The sequence below is a fragment of the Larus michahellis genome, chromosome 5, assembly GCF_964199755.1.
Source record: "Larus michahellis chromosome 5, bLarMic1.1, whole genome shotgun sequence".
Classification (NCBI taxonomy): Eukaryota; Metazoa; Chordata; class Aves; order Charadriiformes; family Laridae; genus Larus; species Larus michahellis.
The window spans coordinates 31822539-31836938 of record NC_133900.1 but is presented as its reverse complement, the minus strand read 5'-3'; the positions used below and the strand labels follow the sequence as shown (position 1 = coordinate 31836938).

The window sequence follows — 14400 nt, the reverse complement described above, 5'->3', positions numbered from 1 at the left end:
CAGTAACTCCATCCTGGTCTAACATTGCCAATTTACTCTATACAAAACTGTTTATTCAGTCATGGAATGAACCTTCACACCTATCCGAGAATGTGCTTGTATGCGTATTGCCCCTTTAGATTAATCTTGAAGGGTAAGAGGGGTTCTGCTCCTTTGCAACATAAATAGACTGCATCACATCATTTATTTTATGATGTTTTTTTAAAAAAATAGTAGTAAACTCCAGTATGCTGCCCACATCATACCTTCAACTCAGATAGTGTTCTCTTGCAGTCAGGCACTCCTTTTGTGGATCTTGCACAGGTGACAGCTGCTGCTGACTTCTTCATACTTCAGGCTCACTTACTAGATTAAAATTGTTCAAGTACTTGTCTCAAAAATAAATCTGTAAGTGAAATAACATGAGAAAGTTTTAGGACCCTCATCCTGGAGCTGTATACTTGCACAGAGAATCTGAGAGCCAGAGAACCTTTTGCCCTGCTACTACCACACTCGCGCTGAGTGCTGACTAGTGCGGTGGCAGCATTAGTGTCAGCAGAGCACCAGGCTTCTCATCCCCTCCAAGCTCCAAGTGCAGTCGATCTCTGCCAGCAGTGCATCAGATCACGTGCTTTGGTCAACTGAAACCATTGAGCACAGCTTTTCGTATTATAATATCTAAAGTTAGCATTATTTTCCCATAGAAGAGGTTTAACCTATTGGTTTGCATTCCTTAGACTTTTCTGAAAGCAATATTACCGAAGCAACACAAACGATAATGTATTTCCCTTTTCTCTTTCCCTCAGGCGAGCTTTATAATAGCAAATTTCAAGACAACGAAAGCACGTGTGACAGTGGTGTGGAGACCTCCTTCCGCAAACTGAGCTTTACTTATTCAGACTCTCTGAACAGCAAGCCATCAGTAACACTTAGCAAAATGATCCTGGGCTATGGACATGAAAGTTCAGTGCAAAGCAGTTATATAGCTAACTAGTAATACTCAATTAGCAATATGCAGTTACAGGAACAAACATGACATTTAAAATTACATTGGTGTCATCCTGGCCAGAGGGAAGTGAATTCACAACCAAAAAGCAGGCGCTGGAGGAACCACACAGGAACCTGAACAAACAGCGACTTCAGCAGGCAACTCCTAACCGTTGCTTCCTTCCCCAAGTACATCTAACTTCATTCATTTACCAGCCATACACAATAACCAGGGCTCTGCTGCTGCATTAATACACAGGACTGGACACCGTGAGTGATTGACAAAGCTTTTCTCGTTTGCAAGGACTTTCTTTTATAGGTGAAAGTCACTCCTCGTTAGTGTGTAATACCAACTCAATTAAAAGAGGTAAGGCACACAGAGCGAGTAAAGGATACAGTTTCTAGCTGCTCTCTTTATAATTTTTGCAGCACAGTTGCATGAAAAAAAGCTCATAAAATAGCTGTCAAAGAAAAATCATTACTATAATCACAATGACAATTCAGAGAGAAGAGAGAATCCTAAAAAAAAAAAAAAAAGAATCTTGTATATTTCAAACAATGTATTTAAACTTTGGTGCCTCTTATTCAAAAAAATTTTCAAGTTTGGCATTTTTCTATTTGTAAATAGGTTTTTTTTTATATCTGTTCCTTTTAAAAAAATGTGCTTTTTAAATGCCTATTTTTATTTTACTTTTATAATAAAAACCCAAAATGAAATCTCTTGTCTACTCTTGTAATTTTTATGTATCTTTCAAGTAGAGTTATTGAAGATTTAGGCAAGTGCTTTCCAAATACTGAAATAAACAAAGGGTTGCAAGCCACCTGTCCTAAAGTTAAGTATCTTTTATGGTGGGAGACCAGGAGCATTGGCTACTGCTGAGCAGCTGTGCTTTGGAACTAAAGACTGATTCAGGGTCTCTTTTAGTTCTGTTCTCATAATTATGGCACCAGAGAATCATTTATACTGAAACCAACTATTTTGCATCTCAGCAAAACTCTGAGGAGACGGTTCTTTGGGCTCTCTAGAAACTTCTCTAATAACCATGTTCCTGAGCAGTATTTCTTCTTGTTGCACGTAAATTTTGAGCTGCTGAGTGTAACTGTTCCACATGTTGGCACTACTGAGAAAACAGGTATCAGACTTCATGATAAAAAAGCAATGAGCAGCACCGTACCATTGTCACTCACTTGTAGCCAGTTTTCTTGGCACAAAGATAGAAATTAGCAGTGCTGTTCCTGGCTCAGTTCAGTAACCCATGTGTCACTCCTGAGAAAATGAATCAAGGTAAACCTTGAGAGTTGTTACATTTAAAGCAGTATTTGCTACAATGAATTAAACAATGAGTAATGCAAAAAAAACCTTGTGAAATAATTTGATATCCAGCTGAATTACTGCGTATGTTAATTACTTCCTAAAAACCAAGATGCATAATAGTAAAAATGCCATTCTTCGTTCTGTTGTTGTATGTATAACCTTCATATGCAGGTCCAAAGGCATAGGGATTATTTATTTTTTTTTCAATTCATGTACTTGTCTAGTGTTCTCTTTGCATTCCAGCTGTAACAAGCAGGCAAAGGTTCTCATGTTCTGGGGGTGGAGGAGGTTTTTGAGCCTTAATAGAGCTGCTCTCTGAGTCAAATGCAGCTTCTGCTGCCACACAATTTCCAGCACAGCTCAGGGGACTGGCAGAGACTTGCATTGAGATTTCTACAGTCCTGCAGGTCACCAGGGCATCCGGGCTGTTGATTCACACCTTGTAGCCTTATTTCTGACCTGCTCTTTTAAACCACCAGAAGACACCTGGGTCTGTATTTCCTTAAGCACTTCATGACCAAATGCTGCAGAATAGCTGTTCATCGGGTTAGTGATCATGCAATGAACAGCGGGACGTCTCCCCTAGGCCCTGAGTATTCAAGTGCTTGAAATGGCAGTCTGGCAGCTTCTTTCCTTGCAGCACCTCAGTTTCAGTCTATTCAACAAAAGAGGCTTTGGTCCTCTTCCCCCCCGCCTCTACCCCTCTTTGTTTAGAAATAGAAAAATATTAATTTTAAAGTATTCTCACTAATTCAAACAGGAACAGTAGATTTTTAGTTGAGTCACATAATAGGACAACTTTTCCCATTTGCCTTAACCCTTAGCATCTTAAGTATGTGTTGCAGGCAGGTCACACAGTTTGTCAGAACTAGGCAGACGAGGAGGTAGGACACATTACAGAAACTGGCATGACAGCTAGTAGGAGACATTTGTGTCATCTTGTGTAATTCTTATTCGCTGAGGAAACCTACTGGAGAGCCTAGTGTTTACCTCAAACAGCTCAATTCATTAAAAACAAAAATATGTCTGCTTTACCTTTTTTCATATTAGTAGGTGGTCGTCCTGTAAAGGGCATGGTGATTCTTGTACTGATGGCAGCTGGGAGAAGGTCAGGCTCCTTGCAGGTATGAGGATGAAGGCAGCATACAGAGGAACCAGCCTTAGCAAGAGAAAGCGTAAGTAAGTGATGAAGACAAGTCTTAACAGAAACATTTAAAGCAGATTGAATTCTTCCTAACAGATAACTGTAAAGATAGATACATTTACGTGCCTCGTCCTTGTATCTGCTCACCTCAGACACAGATTTATCCATACACCTCGTGCCCAGAAAGGAAGCACCATTCCTATTTCACAAGTGTGATGGAATAAACTAAAAAATAGTCCTGCAGGAACTCAGGAATTTGCTGCCTGAGAGCTCCTGTCTACACCTGGCTGATTGAGAGAAACCTCTCTCGCTTAACTGCTAAGAAGAGGGTGGTAATGGTGTAACTCAGTCTTAACATTTTTGTTCAGCACAGTAAGTGAGCATGTCCACCTCACTGTGCCTTGTAGGCACAGGGTATCGTCCCCATTCTATTCCATATTACCTCCGAGGAAGCAAAACCGAGAAGGGTATTATTCACTAAGGTCTCAAAAGTCAGGATTAGGTTGGGTATTTTTTAAGATACATGCGTGAACAGCAAGATCAGTTTCTTGAGCTAAATTTTTTCCATTAGAAGTTTTAGGAAAGCTTCCCCAGCAAGCTGTCAAGCTGTTACTCAGAGCAGGGCATCTCTGCACTGTAGCTGGACGAACAGAAGTAGTGACTAGGCCCATGCCACAGTAGGCTCTTCTAATGCACTGCATCATACCACAGGAGCCTGGTGCGCATTTCCATGAGCAATTAAAGCACTGAGGCTGGAGGTACAGTCAAAAAGCATCAGCCAACAACGTCAAACTGATCCTTAAAAGCCAATTTCATGGGTTTGTCCTTCTGAGGCTAGTCATGTTTCCTGTCCCTTTGACAGTGACGGCACAGATTTACCTGGAAACACCTGCAATATTCAAATGGATCAACATTAAAATAAGAAAGGTTATCTAATTAAGCTTTTTCTTTTTCTTGGAATGTAGAGAGGTGTAACCTTCGGGCATCCTCAAGTTTTGTATTGAATTTTAAGCTTACTACAGTGACGATCAAAATCTGAAATAATTCTAACTTTCATCTGCCCTTGCAGTAATTGGAACTTGCTACATTATTTTGCTACTGTATTGCAGTAATAAAGGCCAGGAGCTTGTGGAATGCAGCAAAAACTCCTAACAAGAGATAAAGCTTTCCACTCCTTCTTTCACAGGAAACCACCTGAGGGCTGGCTCACGCCATCGCTCCTTAACAGTTGTTGGGGAAGTGAGCTGAAGCTTAAATCCTGGTATAGGACATGCTAGTTGGTAAGCCAGAATCACAGGGCCAGCATGCCAGGGTAGTCCTATACAGCTTGCTTACAACAGGCAAAGGAGCACTGCTACAACACAAGAAGAGAGGGGTAAGCTGCAATGCTGGCAAAAGCCTGTCCATCACAATGTTTGCAAAAAGATATCAGAGGCCAGCGTTTAAGGTTCTGATTTTTCACAACCATGAAAAAGGACCGAAACTTTCAGCTCCTGCCTCTGACAACAGCATGCTTCCCCACCAGGCCACCAGCTCGACAGACCACGCTCGTTCTTACTTAGAGCTCCTGTTCTGGATTACCCAACTCCTCCCTGGGCCAGACAGCCTGGCTCAATCCACAGGCCAGTGGTTCTAATACACAAGGGTAACATCTCTTTACCACAGCCATTCTGCTCAACAGAATCAACCAGGTCCCCTGTCAGCCACAAAGTAAAAGTGCTACGCAAAGGAAGAGAAATACTGAACCACTTTGCACTCACGGAGCCCATCAAGAGATCTCAAGATCAACTTCCAAAAGCAGACCCCCCAAAGAGCAGGTCCCGGCAAGCAACCAGACTCACCACCTTCCTCCTGACCAGTCCTCAGGCTGTTGTTTCCCTTCATGCTGCAGCATGTTTCCTTTGCTGTAGTGGCCAAAGATACCTCTCTGTTTTGGCTGTGACGCACACCAATAATTAGAACTGACATTTACAGGTCTTTACTAACTGACTCTACTTCTGCAGTAAGACGGCCTTTCCTCAATGGTAGCAGGGACAAAACCAAGTAATTTTAAGGTTCTATATTTTTCACTTAAGTTTTGTTTTTCCACCCTAATTCAACTAAATTGGGGCTTTCATTTTGCTATCTTGTAACATCTGACTGGAAAGAGAGTTATGTAAACCCAGTTGACTGGAACATGTCCTTAAACATTCAAACTGCAAGTTACTGGATGACTCAACTTACCCCTCAGAGGGTAAGAAAGAAAACTGCTATTCTGACAACGCAAAGGCTGCCTTCTAAGCTACAAAACAAAACCTGTCCTTTACTGAGAATAAGAAACTTGCTGGCCTGTTCCTCTGCACGTGACACTGCTACAGGTCACTGAAGTGGTCTCTGCTACACATCTCCAAAATCAGAAGGGGAATAATAGAACTAAAAGTACTGAAGACAGACATGCCTCTAAGGCAGAAAAACTGTCCAAGCCCCATGGCATGCAAGCAGCAGGTAACAACAAAATCTGACAAAGCTTCGTAGCTGCGAACACTTACTTAGAGAGGAACTTTAGATACATTTATACACGCTTCTTTCCTGGAACGGATGTAAAAGAACTTGGAAGACCTTCCAAGGAAGCACGCTCTAGTAAACTGGAGCACACTTAGTCTTCCCTGTGTGGCAGAAAGTACCAACAAAGAGGTGCCCTCTAAAGCTCAAAATGGTCTCTGCAGGTCCTGAATGGGTTCAGTCAAATCTCTGCCAGAGACCAGTTGTAGGACAACTAATTAGCCAATGCCATACAGCTTTCTTCCAAAACCTGCTCTCAAGTTCTGTTCTGGAAGGGCATTGTCATGGCTCCTGCTGAGGGAAACTCTGCTGCTTTGGCCATCTGTGGAGAACAGCCCAGAGGGAGCCCGGAAGCAAACAAAGGCCATCAGCACAAGGAAACCCTGTGATGCCTTGAACAAAACATTGCAAGAATATTGATGAGGCCACTCCCCTCTACTGTTGCCACTAATAATCTAATGACACTGAGGAGAAGCACCATGACACTTACCAAGTGCTCTTCCCAATGCTCCTGCTGCTGATCCCCAGCCCATCAGATACAACTGGCAATACAGGTGCCGCCAAGTAGCTGCAACAGCACTCACATGGCTACAGATGGATGTGTCCATAGGAGTTTTTGGAGATCTCTTCACTGTTGCGTTCCTATCTTTTCCCTGATCTGAGACAAAGGCAGAACGATGTAACCAAGTACAGCACAGTTTGCAACGGCAAAAGTACCAAGGGGAAATGGTTAACCAAGGTACACGTTACAGCCGCTGCTGCACAGGCAAGAGAAGAAAATAGCATCTATAAATACACACCTACTACAACACCAGGAAACCAAAAGAACATATTAAGGACATTAAGACAATAATGGAAGTGAACCTCCCCCATAAAATTCTGCTTTGAGCTCAAGCATTTGGCTTAAGCAATTGCTAATCTTTCATAACAGCACCTAGTACTGAATTAAAGCTTTCCAGCGAGGAAGAATGGACCCACTCTTTAGGGAGATTCTGACCTTCAAAAATAACAATAATTTAAAAATTGTCTGAACATTTTTATGCCAGTCTGGAAACTGCAGAAAGCAAGGGGTAGGGGGGGCGGGGGAGGGGGGAAGAAAAAAAAAAGCAAACCAACTCCAAAACCCCAATATGTTTTATAAAAGAAAGCTTTTTGCATAAGGGTGCTGATAGGCATCGGTTGCTTAGCCACTTCATCAATTATTGATCATGGACCACATTGTTTCTTCCATGATTTTGCCTAAAATTTGTGACAGGCTAAACAAGGTCACAGCAATCCAAAAGCTCTTTTCTACATCTCTGAAACTTCACTCATATTCTGAGATGCACTAAGAACAAATATCATCAACTTTCACACAGTCTTCTTGATTGTCTTTGAAAGAAGGAATTCTGTCAAAGTTTTATCTATTTAACATTCTTAAGTGCCATTTTGATATTCTATCTAGACATTGCTGGAAGAGGTATTTTTACATCAACGTAAGAGAAAGACATCAACGAACCTGCCCTTTTCCTAATACACTGCTGCAATATTTATTAATCATATTTATTCCATATTTTCTCCACATTTTTCCATCCTTACCTCATATTGGCTCTGTTGATGCTTTGATTCCACTTTGATACCAGGATGCTGAAAAAACTGAAGGGTTTTTCTTGTATTCTTGCCCAAGATGCCTCACAGATAACTTTTAAATTCCTTTATCAACGTCTGCATTTTCTAACTGTTAAGTTTCATTCATGACTATCATTTTCCCTACTTATTTTATACAACCCATAAACATTGGCACATACACATGCATATTTTGATTGCTTTCCTGTTTTCTTTCAACTGAGACAAGTTTTGAATCAGAAAAGCCCTCCTATGCAACTGCAGTTAGTTTTTTTGGTGACCTAGCAAAGCATTTGTAAGCAACTCCCGTTTATCATTTCCCTTTCATCTTTAAGTTTTTCTTGCTCAGGAGTATGTCAGTTTTGCTTAACACCCAATTCAAAAAGCACCAGAGATTGCCGAGCATCAGCCAATATGTTCATCTCTTTGCCCATTAACACGGTGATTGCTGCAAGAAAACAACCCCCAGTTCCAAGTTCTCTAACTGACCAATGGAACATGCAGCCGCTCTCTCCACACGTGCTCCAGACCTTCAGCCCCACCGGCAAGCATCACCCATGTGATGCTTTTACAATGAAGGAGGACATCAGTAGTAGTGCTTGTTCAAACACCTTCTACTGTAAAGTGCTGAAACTGCTAGATGCTTTGCAAGAAAATTAATACTTGCTTGGACTGTGAGAGGATCCTTGTAGAACCCCAGCAAGATCCCAGCTGCATTGCAATCCCCACCTGATAGACAAGCCCTATGTTTAGCAACTTGCCCACAGCGTAGACCGGTGGCCTGGATTTCCCAACGGTGAAACCCTCAGGCTTGCAGCTCCACAGCCTACAGCAGCCCCCCATGCTGAAGCAAGCTTATTTTCTTTGTATCAAACGCCAAAGTGAAATGACATTTCTATGGGAAACCTAAACATTTTAAAAACAACTTACCCAGAAACAGAATAGAAATTGAAGCACCATTACTTTGTATGGACTAAGGACTTCAATGTACCACCAGATCTAATCATGTGTCAACAGTGTCTTCTACGGGGTAGCCACACACAAAGAAGCAAAATTAAGATGTTGAGGTATTCCTTTGTTGGAAAGAGAGGAGGGTCAGTGTGGAGCACAGGGCCACTCATCAGAAATACCAGGAGGTAACAGAACAGCTGCACAGCAATGACCGAGTGAGAAGAGCAGCCCCTGCATTATGCATACACTAGTGAAAAAGCAGTCACTTATAACTCTGTGGTCCTCTCACACGACCATTTCTTCTCTGTACTGCCTCCTTTCTCTTTGCACCTTTGGTCAACTCTTCTCCCTGTTCCTTTTCCCATGGCCAGGCATATCTCATACTATGCCACGTTATGCAGGATCCCACCCAGACTGTACCTGCAGCTCTCTGGGAATAGTCAAAGCTTGATGCAGAGCTCTCAAGGTTATTCCTCATGTTGCATGAGGAGAGAAGAAAACAAGTCTTGTACTCAATTCCCCTTTCAGAAGGGGGAACAGATGTGCCTGATGCCTGACTAGACAGCCCAGGTTTCGTGTCTATTTGGAAGTCTATTTTGCAGGAGGCAGGCAGGATACCTGTCGGAGTGACAGCCGCGTATCTGAAAGCGTAGGACTAGCGTTCTCCCATTTTGGGTGTAGACAGATCAAAACACTCCAAGTGGGGCACACCTGTGGAGGTGATCCCAGGTTCACTCCCTGCTCTTCCCCCTTGCCCCCAGCATACCTTGCTGTTAGATGAATTTTCACTTACGGCATAATGAAACTGGAAAAAATACGGATTTTTACAACCATAGTCTGGAGGCACATATTTGTGTTGCCTCTTAATTAGGATGAATTCACAACTCCAATCTCATGTGAACTGGAGAACCCAGACTAGCTCTCTTGCACTGACTCACCCCTCCTGTTTTATAAATGGGATTATTTTTCTTGTTCCCCGATAAAGCCTTACTTTCAACACACCACATATATTACACGCAAAGCTTTGCTCTTGGTATCTTTACACTGAACCAGCATTTAAAATTCACACATGACAGGAATAGACAGTATGTTCTCCAGTCAGCTCAAATTGTACATTGTTTCAACTTTAGTCAAATTCTTCTCATTTTTCCCCTCCTCCTGTTTCACTCCTCATTTAGAAGGAACTGAAGTATCCTCAGACAACATCCACCAGAGAGGTCAAGGTTAGTGACTTTTCTAGTTCTTCAACACTGGTAGGTTCCCAAGGATAAAACACAACCAGTTTCTTCTTTTCAGTCATGAGGAAACCATTATCACTAAATCTGCCTTTTATACTCCCTACATCCAGAGAAACAAAAGGAGCAATTGCAGTGGTCTGAAGAGTGAATATATAAACGTCATCTTGTTGGGATACAGAGGCCTAGAAGAGAAATATAAATAAATAAATAAATAAATAAAAGAAAATATACATGTTAAAGAAGAACCCAGTTACACCTGAACTGAGAAAGACCTGCATGTAAGTAAAACAGAGTGAACAACCACATTTGACCAAAATTATTATTCTCCTACGGAACAAAAGGTCAAACCAACAGGATTCATATGTAAGAATCATGCAAAAACTGCAAGTGTTATTATAGCTTTCCTACAGAATACTGCAGATTGTGGAAAAATACCATGAAGTATTATCACTGTGCCATCTTCTTATGAAAATAACCAAACAAATGGTAATCTGACTTGTACGTACTACTGGTACCCTATACTTACTGCACCAGAAGAGATTTGTCCTTTCACCAACACACTTCACTCAACCTATAAATTCACAGTTACTGAAGGAGCTGGCCTTCATGATTACATCGCTAATAGAAATACACAGAAGCAAAAGATGGTAAAAGTCACAGTAACATAGGATGTCACCTCATCTTAGTGGAACAAGGCAGTGAAATCCTTACACTACATTTAGAAGGCAGCTATGTTGTGAAATATCAGGACAAGGTACAACGTTTTATATTAAGTTCTATCAGTGGTTAATCTCAGGGAGGCTTAAAAGCACAACTAGGATGCGTTTTCACACAGCACTCCCCATTCACTATCATGAAATATTATGCTACATCATTTTCAGATACCAATTAACTATATATAAAAAGCAGACAAATTATATTAAGTGCAGAAATCACATCCTGCTTACAAGAAAAACACCACCATTCATTTTTAAGAAAAAGCACGCATACTTTACATTTTGTGCTTTCTTAAGAACACAAAAGTCTTCATGTTTTTAAAAGCAATGCTATGAAAAGTAGCACTTGGATTAGCAATGTATTTGAAAGTCTGGTTAGTTTATTAGTTACTATGTATAGAAGCACCAGCTTCTCGCAAAACAGAGTAATTTTTTAAAATCACAGCTGCATTCTTTCTTAAAATAACCACTTTGCATTTATCCTTGCTAGCTATCCTTATTAGTTAGTACTGTGGAGACAACACAGCCATGGGGAAAAAGGAGTGAAATTTCCCAACGATGCTCCAGTTATAGAGCTTTTATTATTGCTGATGTCATCTACAAAAAAACCCAGCATGACTCAGACTCCAGATTGTGCCACCAGCTGAAAAAAAAAAATTAAAATAGGCTGATTTCTTTCCTTTGTATAATCAGGAGGCAGACCATGCTGCCATGAAAGAGATAAGAGAGGAAAATCTGGCCCATTTTCTTTTTGTAAAGCAATTATGCTGGTCCAGATTCAAAGAGATTAAGGACCTCTATTCCCCCCTTGTTTAGTTTAGCTCTACAGAGCGAAGCTGCATTTTGGAAGCCAAATGTGAGAACACACAGGTCGCCATCCTGCCAATCTGCTGATTAAGAATTTTGCAGTAAGATTTACATGCTAAGAAGTAAGGCTCAGCAAAATGTGCGTGTACACACACACAGGGCACGCTTGCTAGAAGCAAAGAAATCTAGGGAAAAGCAGGAAATAGACTAAATGACAATGTTATACAACACTGATGCTTTCTGTGCCTGTTCAGTAGACTGACACACTTGCCAGATATTAAGAACTAATCACTATTATGCAAATCAGAACCCTTAGCTGGAGGGCAAGGATTTGCAGAAGGAGGAAAGGAGCATGCAATATTGCATGTTAGCAATGGTACACTGATCAGAGAGTTTGAGCACTTCAAGAGGAAATCCTGCTGACAATAATGCACTCCACACTCAACTGAACTAGCATCACCTCAGTACTCGCATACAGTACTGTCTGCAAGCCAAAACACTTGCCATGATGCTATTTGCTATCTAGGGACAAAAAAAGAATTAAAAGGAGCAATGGTGCTGCAGCCAGGTGAAAGACAGACAGAACAAATGAAATGGCAACTTCATTATTTAAAACAAAACAAAACCCAAACAACAAAAAAACACACAAAAAACCCCACCAAAACCAAACCACAAGTCTTATTTAGATATGCATATAGTAACACCCTGCTCTCTTCTCCTCTCCCCACCCCCACCCCCCCCCCAGAAAAAAAATAAAATCTGATTTTGAACTCAACATGGAAGCTAGAATTGCAACAGCTAAGGAGAAAGAACATTCAGTGGAATCAGACACCGCATAGCGGGCAAACAACTCAAAACAGTAAGATTAGCAAAATGAAATACTGTAATTTAGCATGACTGATGCTTACACTAAGCTGGGACTTTTGTAATCCTACAGCATCCTTTAGTGATGAAAGGAAATGATGGTTCGTAGGGCTCTGGAGCCCACCTTCTCCCACGAGACAAAAAGTAATAACGCAGCTTTTCCTGGTACAATTCCTGCATCTTTCCAGCAAGTCATTTATGGATTCCTTGTGGATGGGGACAGCACTTTGTGCTTTAACAGTCACACCGTCTTTGGCAAGGGTGCATACTGGCTCCAAAGAACTCCAGGCATAGACAACAACCTATCAAGCATGTTGAGAGAACACAAAGCATAGAAGAAAAGTTACATCTGTGAAAACAGCCCAGCCCAGCATCCTAGGTTTCAGATTGCTCATTGCAAGAGATGTTCTCCTGACAGTACTAGCCGATTTCCACCTAGCAAGAAACTCCACAAAGATTTAAACAATCAATACGGCATGATAATTAGATCATTATATAAACCTAACAAGAAGTCCATTTCAAACAGTCTGGAGCTGTTATTGTTCTTATTCTACACGACTTTTTGTTTTCTCTAGGCTCTTTGAGAGAAGGGGGTTTCCAATTCCTGCCAAGGGAGTTCTGGGAAATGGAATTAGTGAGTGACTAATTTGTTGATTCCTTTTACTCCCCTCCCTGATTAAAAAAAAAAGTCAAACAAAGGATTTTTCTGGAGATTGCTCAGCGTTATCTGATGTAACCCAACTGGGTAATCTAGAGCTTCTGCACAATCACCATTAAATAGAAGCAAGCTACACCATCTTAAAAGGGATTATGGAAGTTATATTAATACAGTAAAATACATTCCCAGAGATCACACATGCATTATGAATGCACTTTTATGTTAAAAAAAAGAAAAAACCACACACAAAAAAAAAAAACCCCAACAACAAAACACATAACCCCAAGGCATAATTTGGAAGACAGGCACTTAATGAGAATTACAGCATTCTCTCTCTTCATAAATTTTAGATTATTTTTTTACCTAAACAAGGGTTTGCAGTTAGGAACGGATCTTAACTCCTTTCAAATTTTTATGTTCCAAATTTTCTTGAAGTGCGAAATATATTATTCATCACAACTACCCTACTGCCAATGCTTCTCTGATGTTATTAGAAAATATGAATTTAAGCTTGTTACAATAACTCAGACCAGAAATAAACTACAATAAAGGACAGTTTCCCCCAAGAAGATTAAAGACAAGATTTGCACCTCATTGCGGTTGAGCATGGACTTGCTGAAGCTTGTCTATACAAAGATACGCTCATTTCAGCCTCTCACTTTTTTGTGGGAGGGATACAAGAGTGGCAAGACAGGTGTCACTTACCCTCAAAGTCAGCTTGTGGTCCACATGAAAATCTGAGACACCGTAAATATACAACACACCTTTGTCTTCATAGGCCACAGGCAGCAGTGGTGCAAAGAAGTTCTGGGCAAAGTAATGAAGCAGTTTCCACTTACCACCATACTCTGAAAAGGATTAAAAGGAAAAAAAGATTCAGATTGAATCCAACATTGCCTGGACACATAATCCCTCCTTGGTCTCTCTGGTCCTGCTATGGCAATACAATTTCCCCCTCCACCTTTTTTCACCTCTATCAAGCGCAGAGAATGACTGAAGTTACTCTTGTCGCCTTCCAGATAAGGGTCTGCTCTGGAAGGGATCTGATGCTCTTTCAAGCTTTTCTTTGAGCTTCATCAAAAGGTTATATTTGTAAGTGTTGGTCCTATCATTGGTATGCTGTTATTCAGTTTAAGAAAGCCTTAAACACAGTGACATTAAGAAAATTGACCCAGCGTACCACACGTTAAGCAAGGGGCCGGAGTATCTATGTTGTTGAGAATCCAGACAAACATGCTGGCATTGTCACCAACTACTACCACTGCGACGAGACAATACAGTCTGACTTTCCGTGCTTATACAAAGTGCTCTCTTACCCTTTTTCAGTCCTCTTTCAGTTCTTCCTTAGATGAACATAAGTAGCAGTGAAGACAAAAAAACCCCCAAGTTCTCAAAGCAAAGACAGCTCTGAGTTAGGCAAAATGAATTTGCCAAGATCTAGACAACACTTACTTTATGGGAGTCAGTAAACATGATGTAGACATGTGCCAATCAGTTTGCTTTGCCTCTTTAATGGAAAGCAGTACCTCATTACTTTTAATAATTTGAAAGTCTGCCATTAACAAACTGGAAAAGCCATCAAATGTTGTGTCACA

General features: G+C 41.0%; 2 protein-coding genes across 8 annotated transcripts in view; one reads left to right on the top strand and one right to left on the bottom strand.

Annotated features, from left to right (window-relative positions):
• NFKB1 (nuclear factor kappa B subunit 1) overlaps window positions 1–1506 on the top strand; it is a 59312-nt gene extending 57806 nt beyond the window's left edge. For all 4 annotated transcript variants that reach the window (XM_074589453.1, XM_074589452.1, XM_074589450.1 and 1 more), the window contains one exon: window positions 786–1506. In XM_074589453.1, the coding sequence (XP_074445554.1) occupies window positions 786–973 (188 nt within the window). In that variant the 3' untranslated portion in view covers window positions 974–1506. The remainder of the gene's footprint in view (window positions 1–785) is intronic.
• The window catches only part of MANBA (mannosidase beta), a 58546-nt gene that overhangs the window by 1187 nt on the left and 42959 nt on the right, over window positions 1–14400 (bottom strand). For all 4 annotated transcript variants that reach the window (XM_074589455.1, XM_074589454.1, XM_074589457.1 and 1 more), the window contains 6 exons: window positions 13511–13653; window positions 12192–12449; window positions 8502–9942; window positions 6457–6624; window positions 3317–3440; window positions 246–385 (listed from right to left, as the gene is read on the bottom strand). In XM_074589455.1, the coding sequence (XP_074445556.1) occupies window positions 9718–9942; window positions 12192–12449; window positions 13511–13653 (626 nt within the window). In that variant the 3' untranslated portion in view covers window positions 246–385; window positions 3317–3440; window positions 6457–6624; window positions 8502–9717. The remainder of the gene's footprint in view (window positions 1–245; window positions 386–3316; window positions 3441–6456; window positions 6625–8501; window positions 9943–12191; window positions 12450–13510; window positions 13654–14400) is intronic.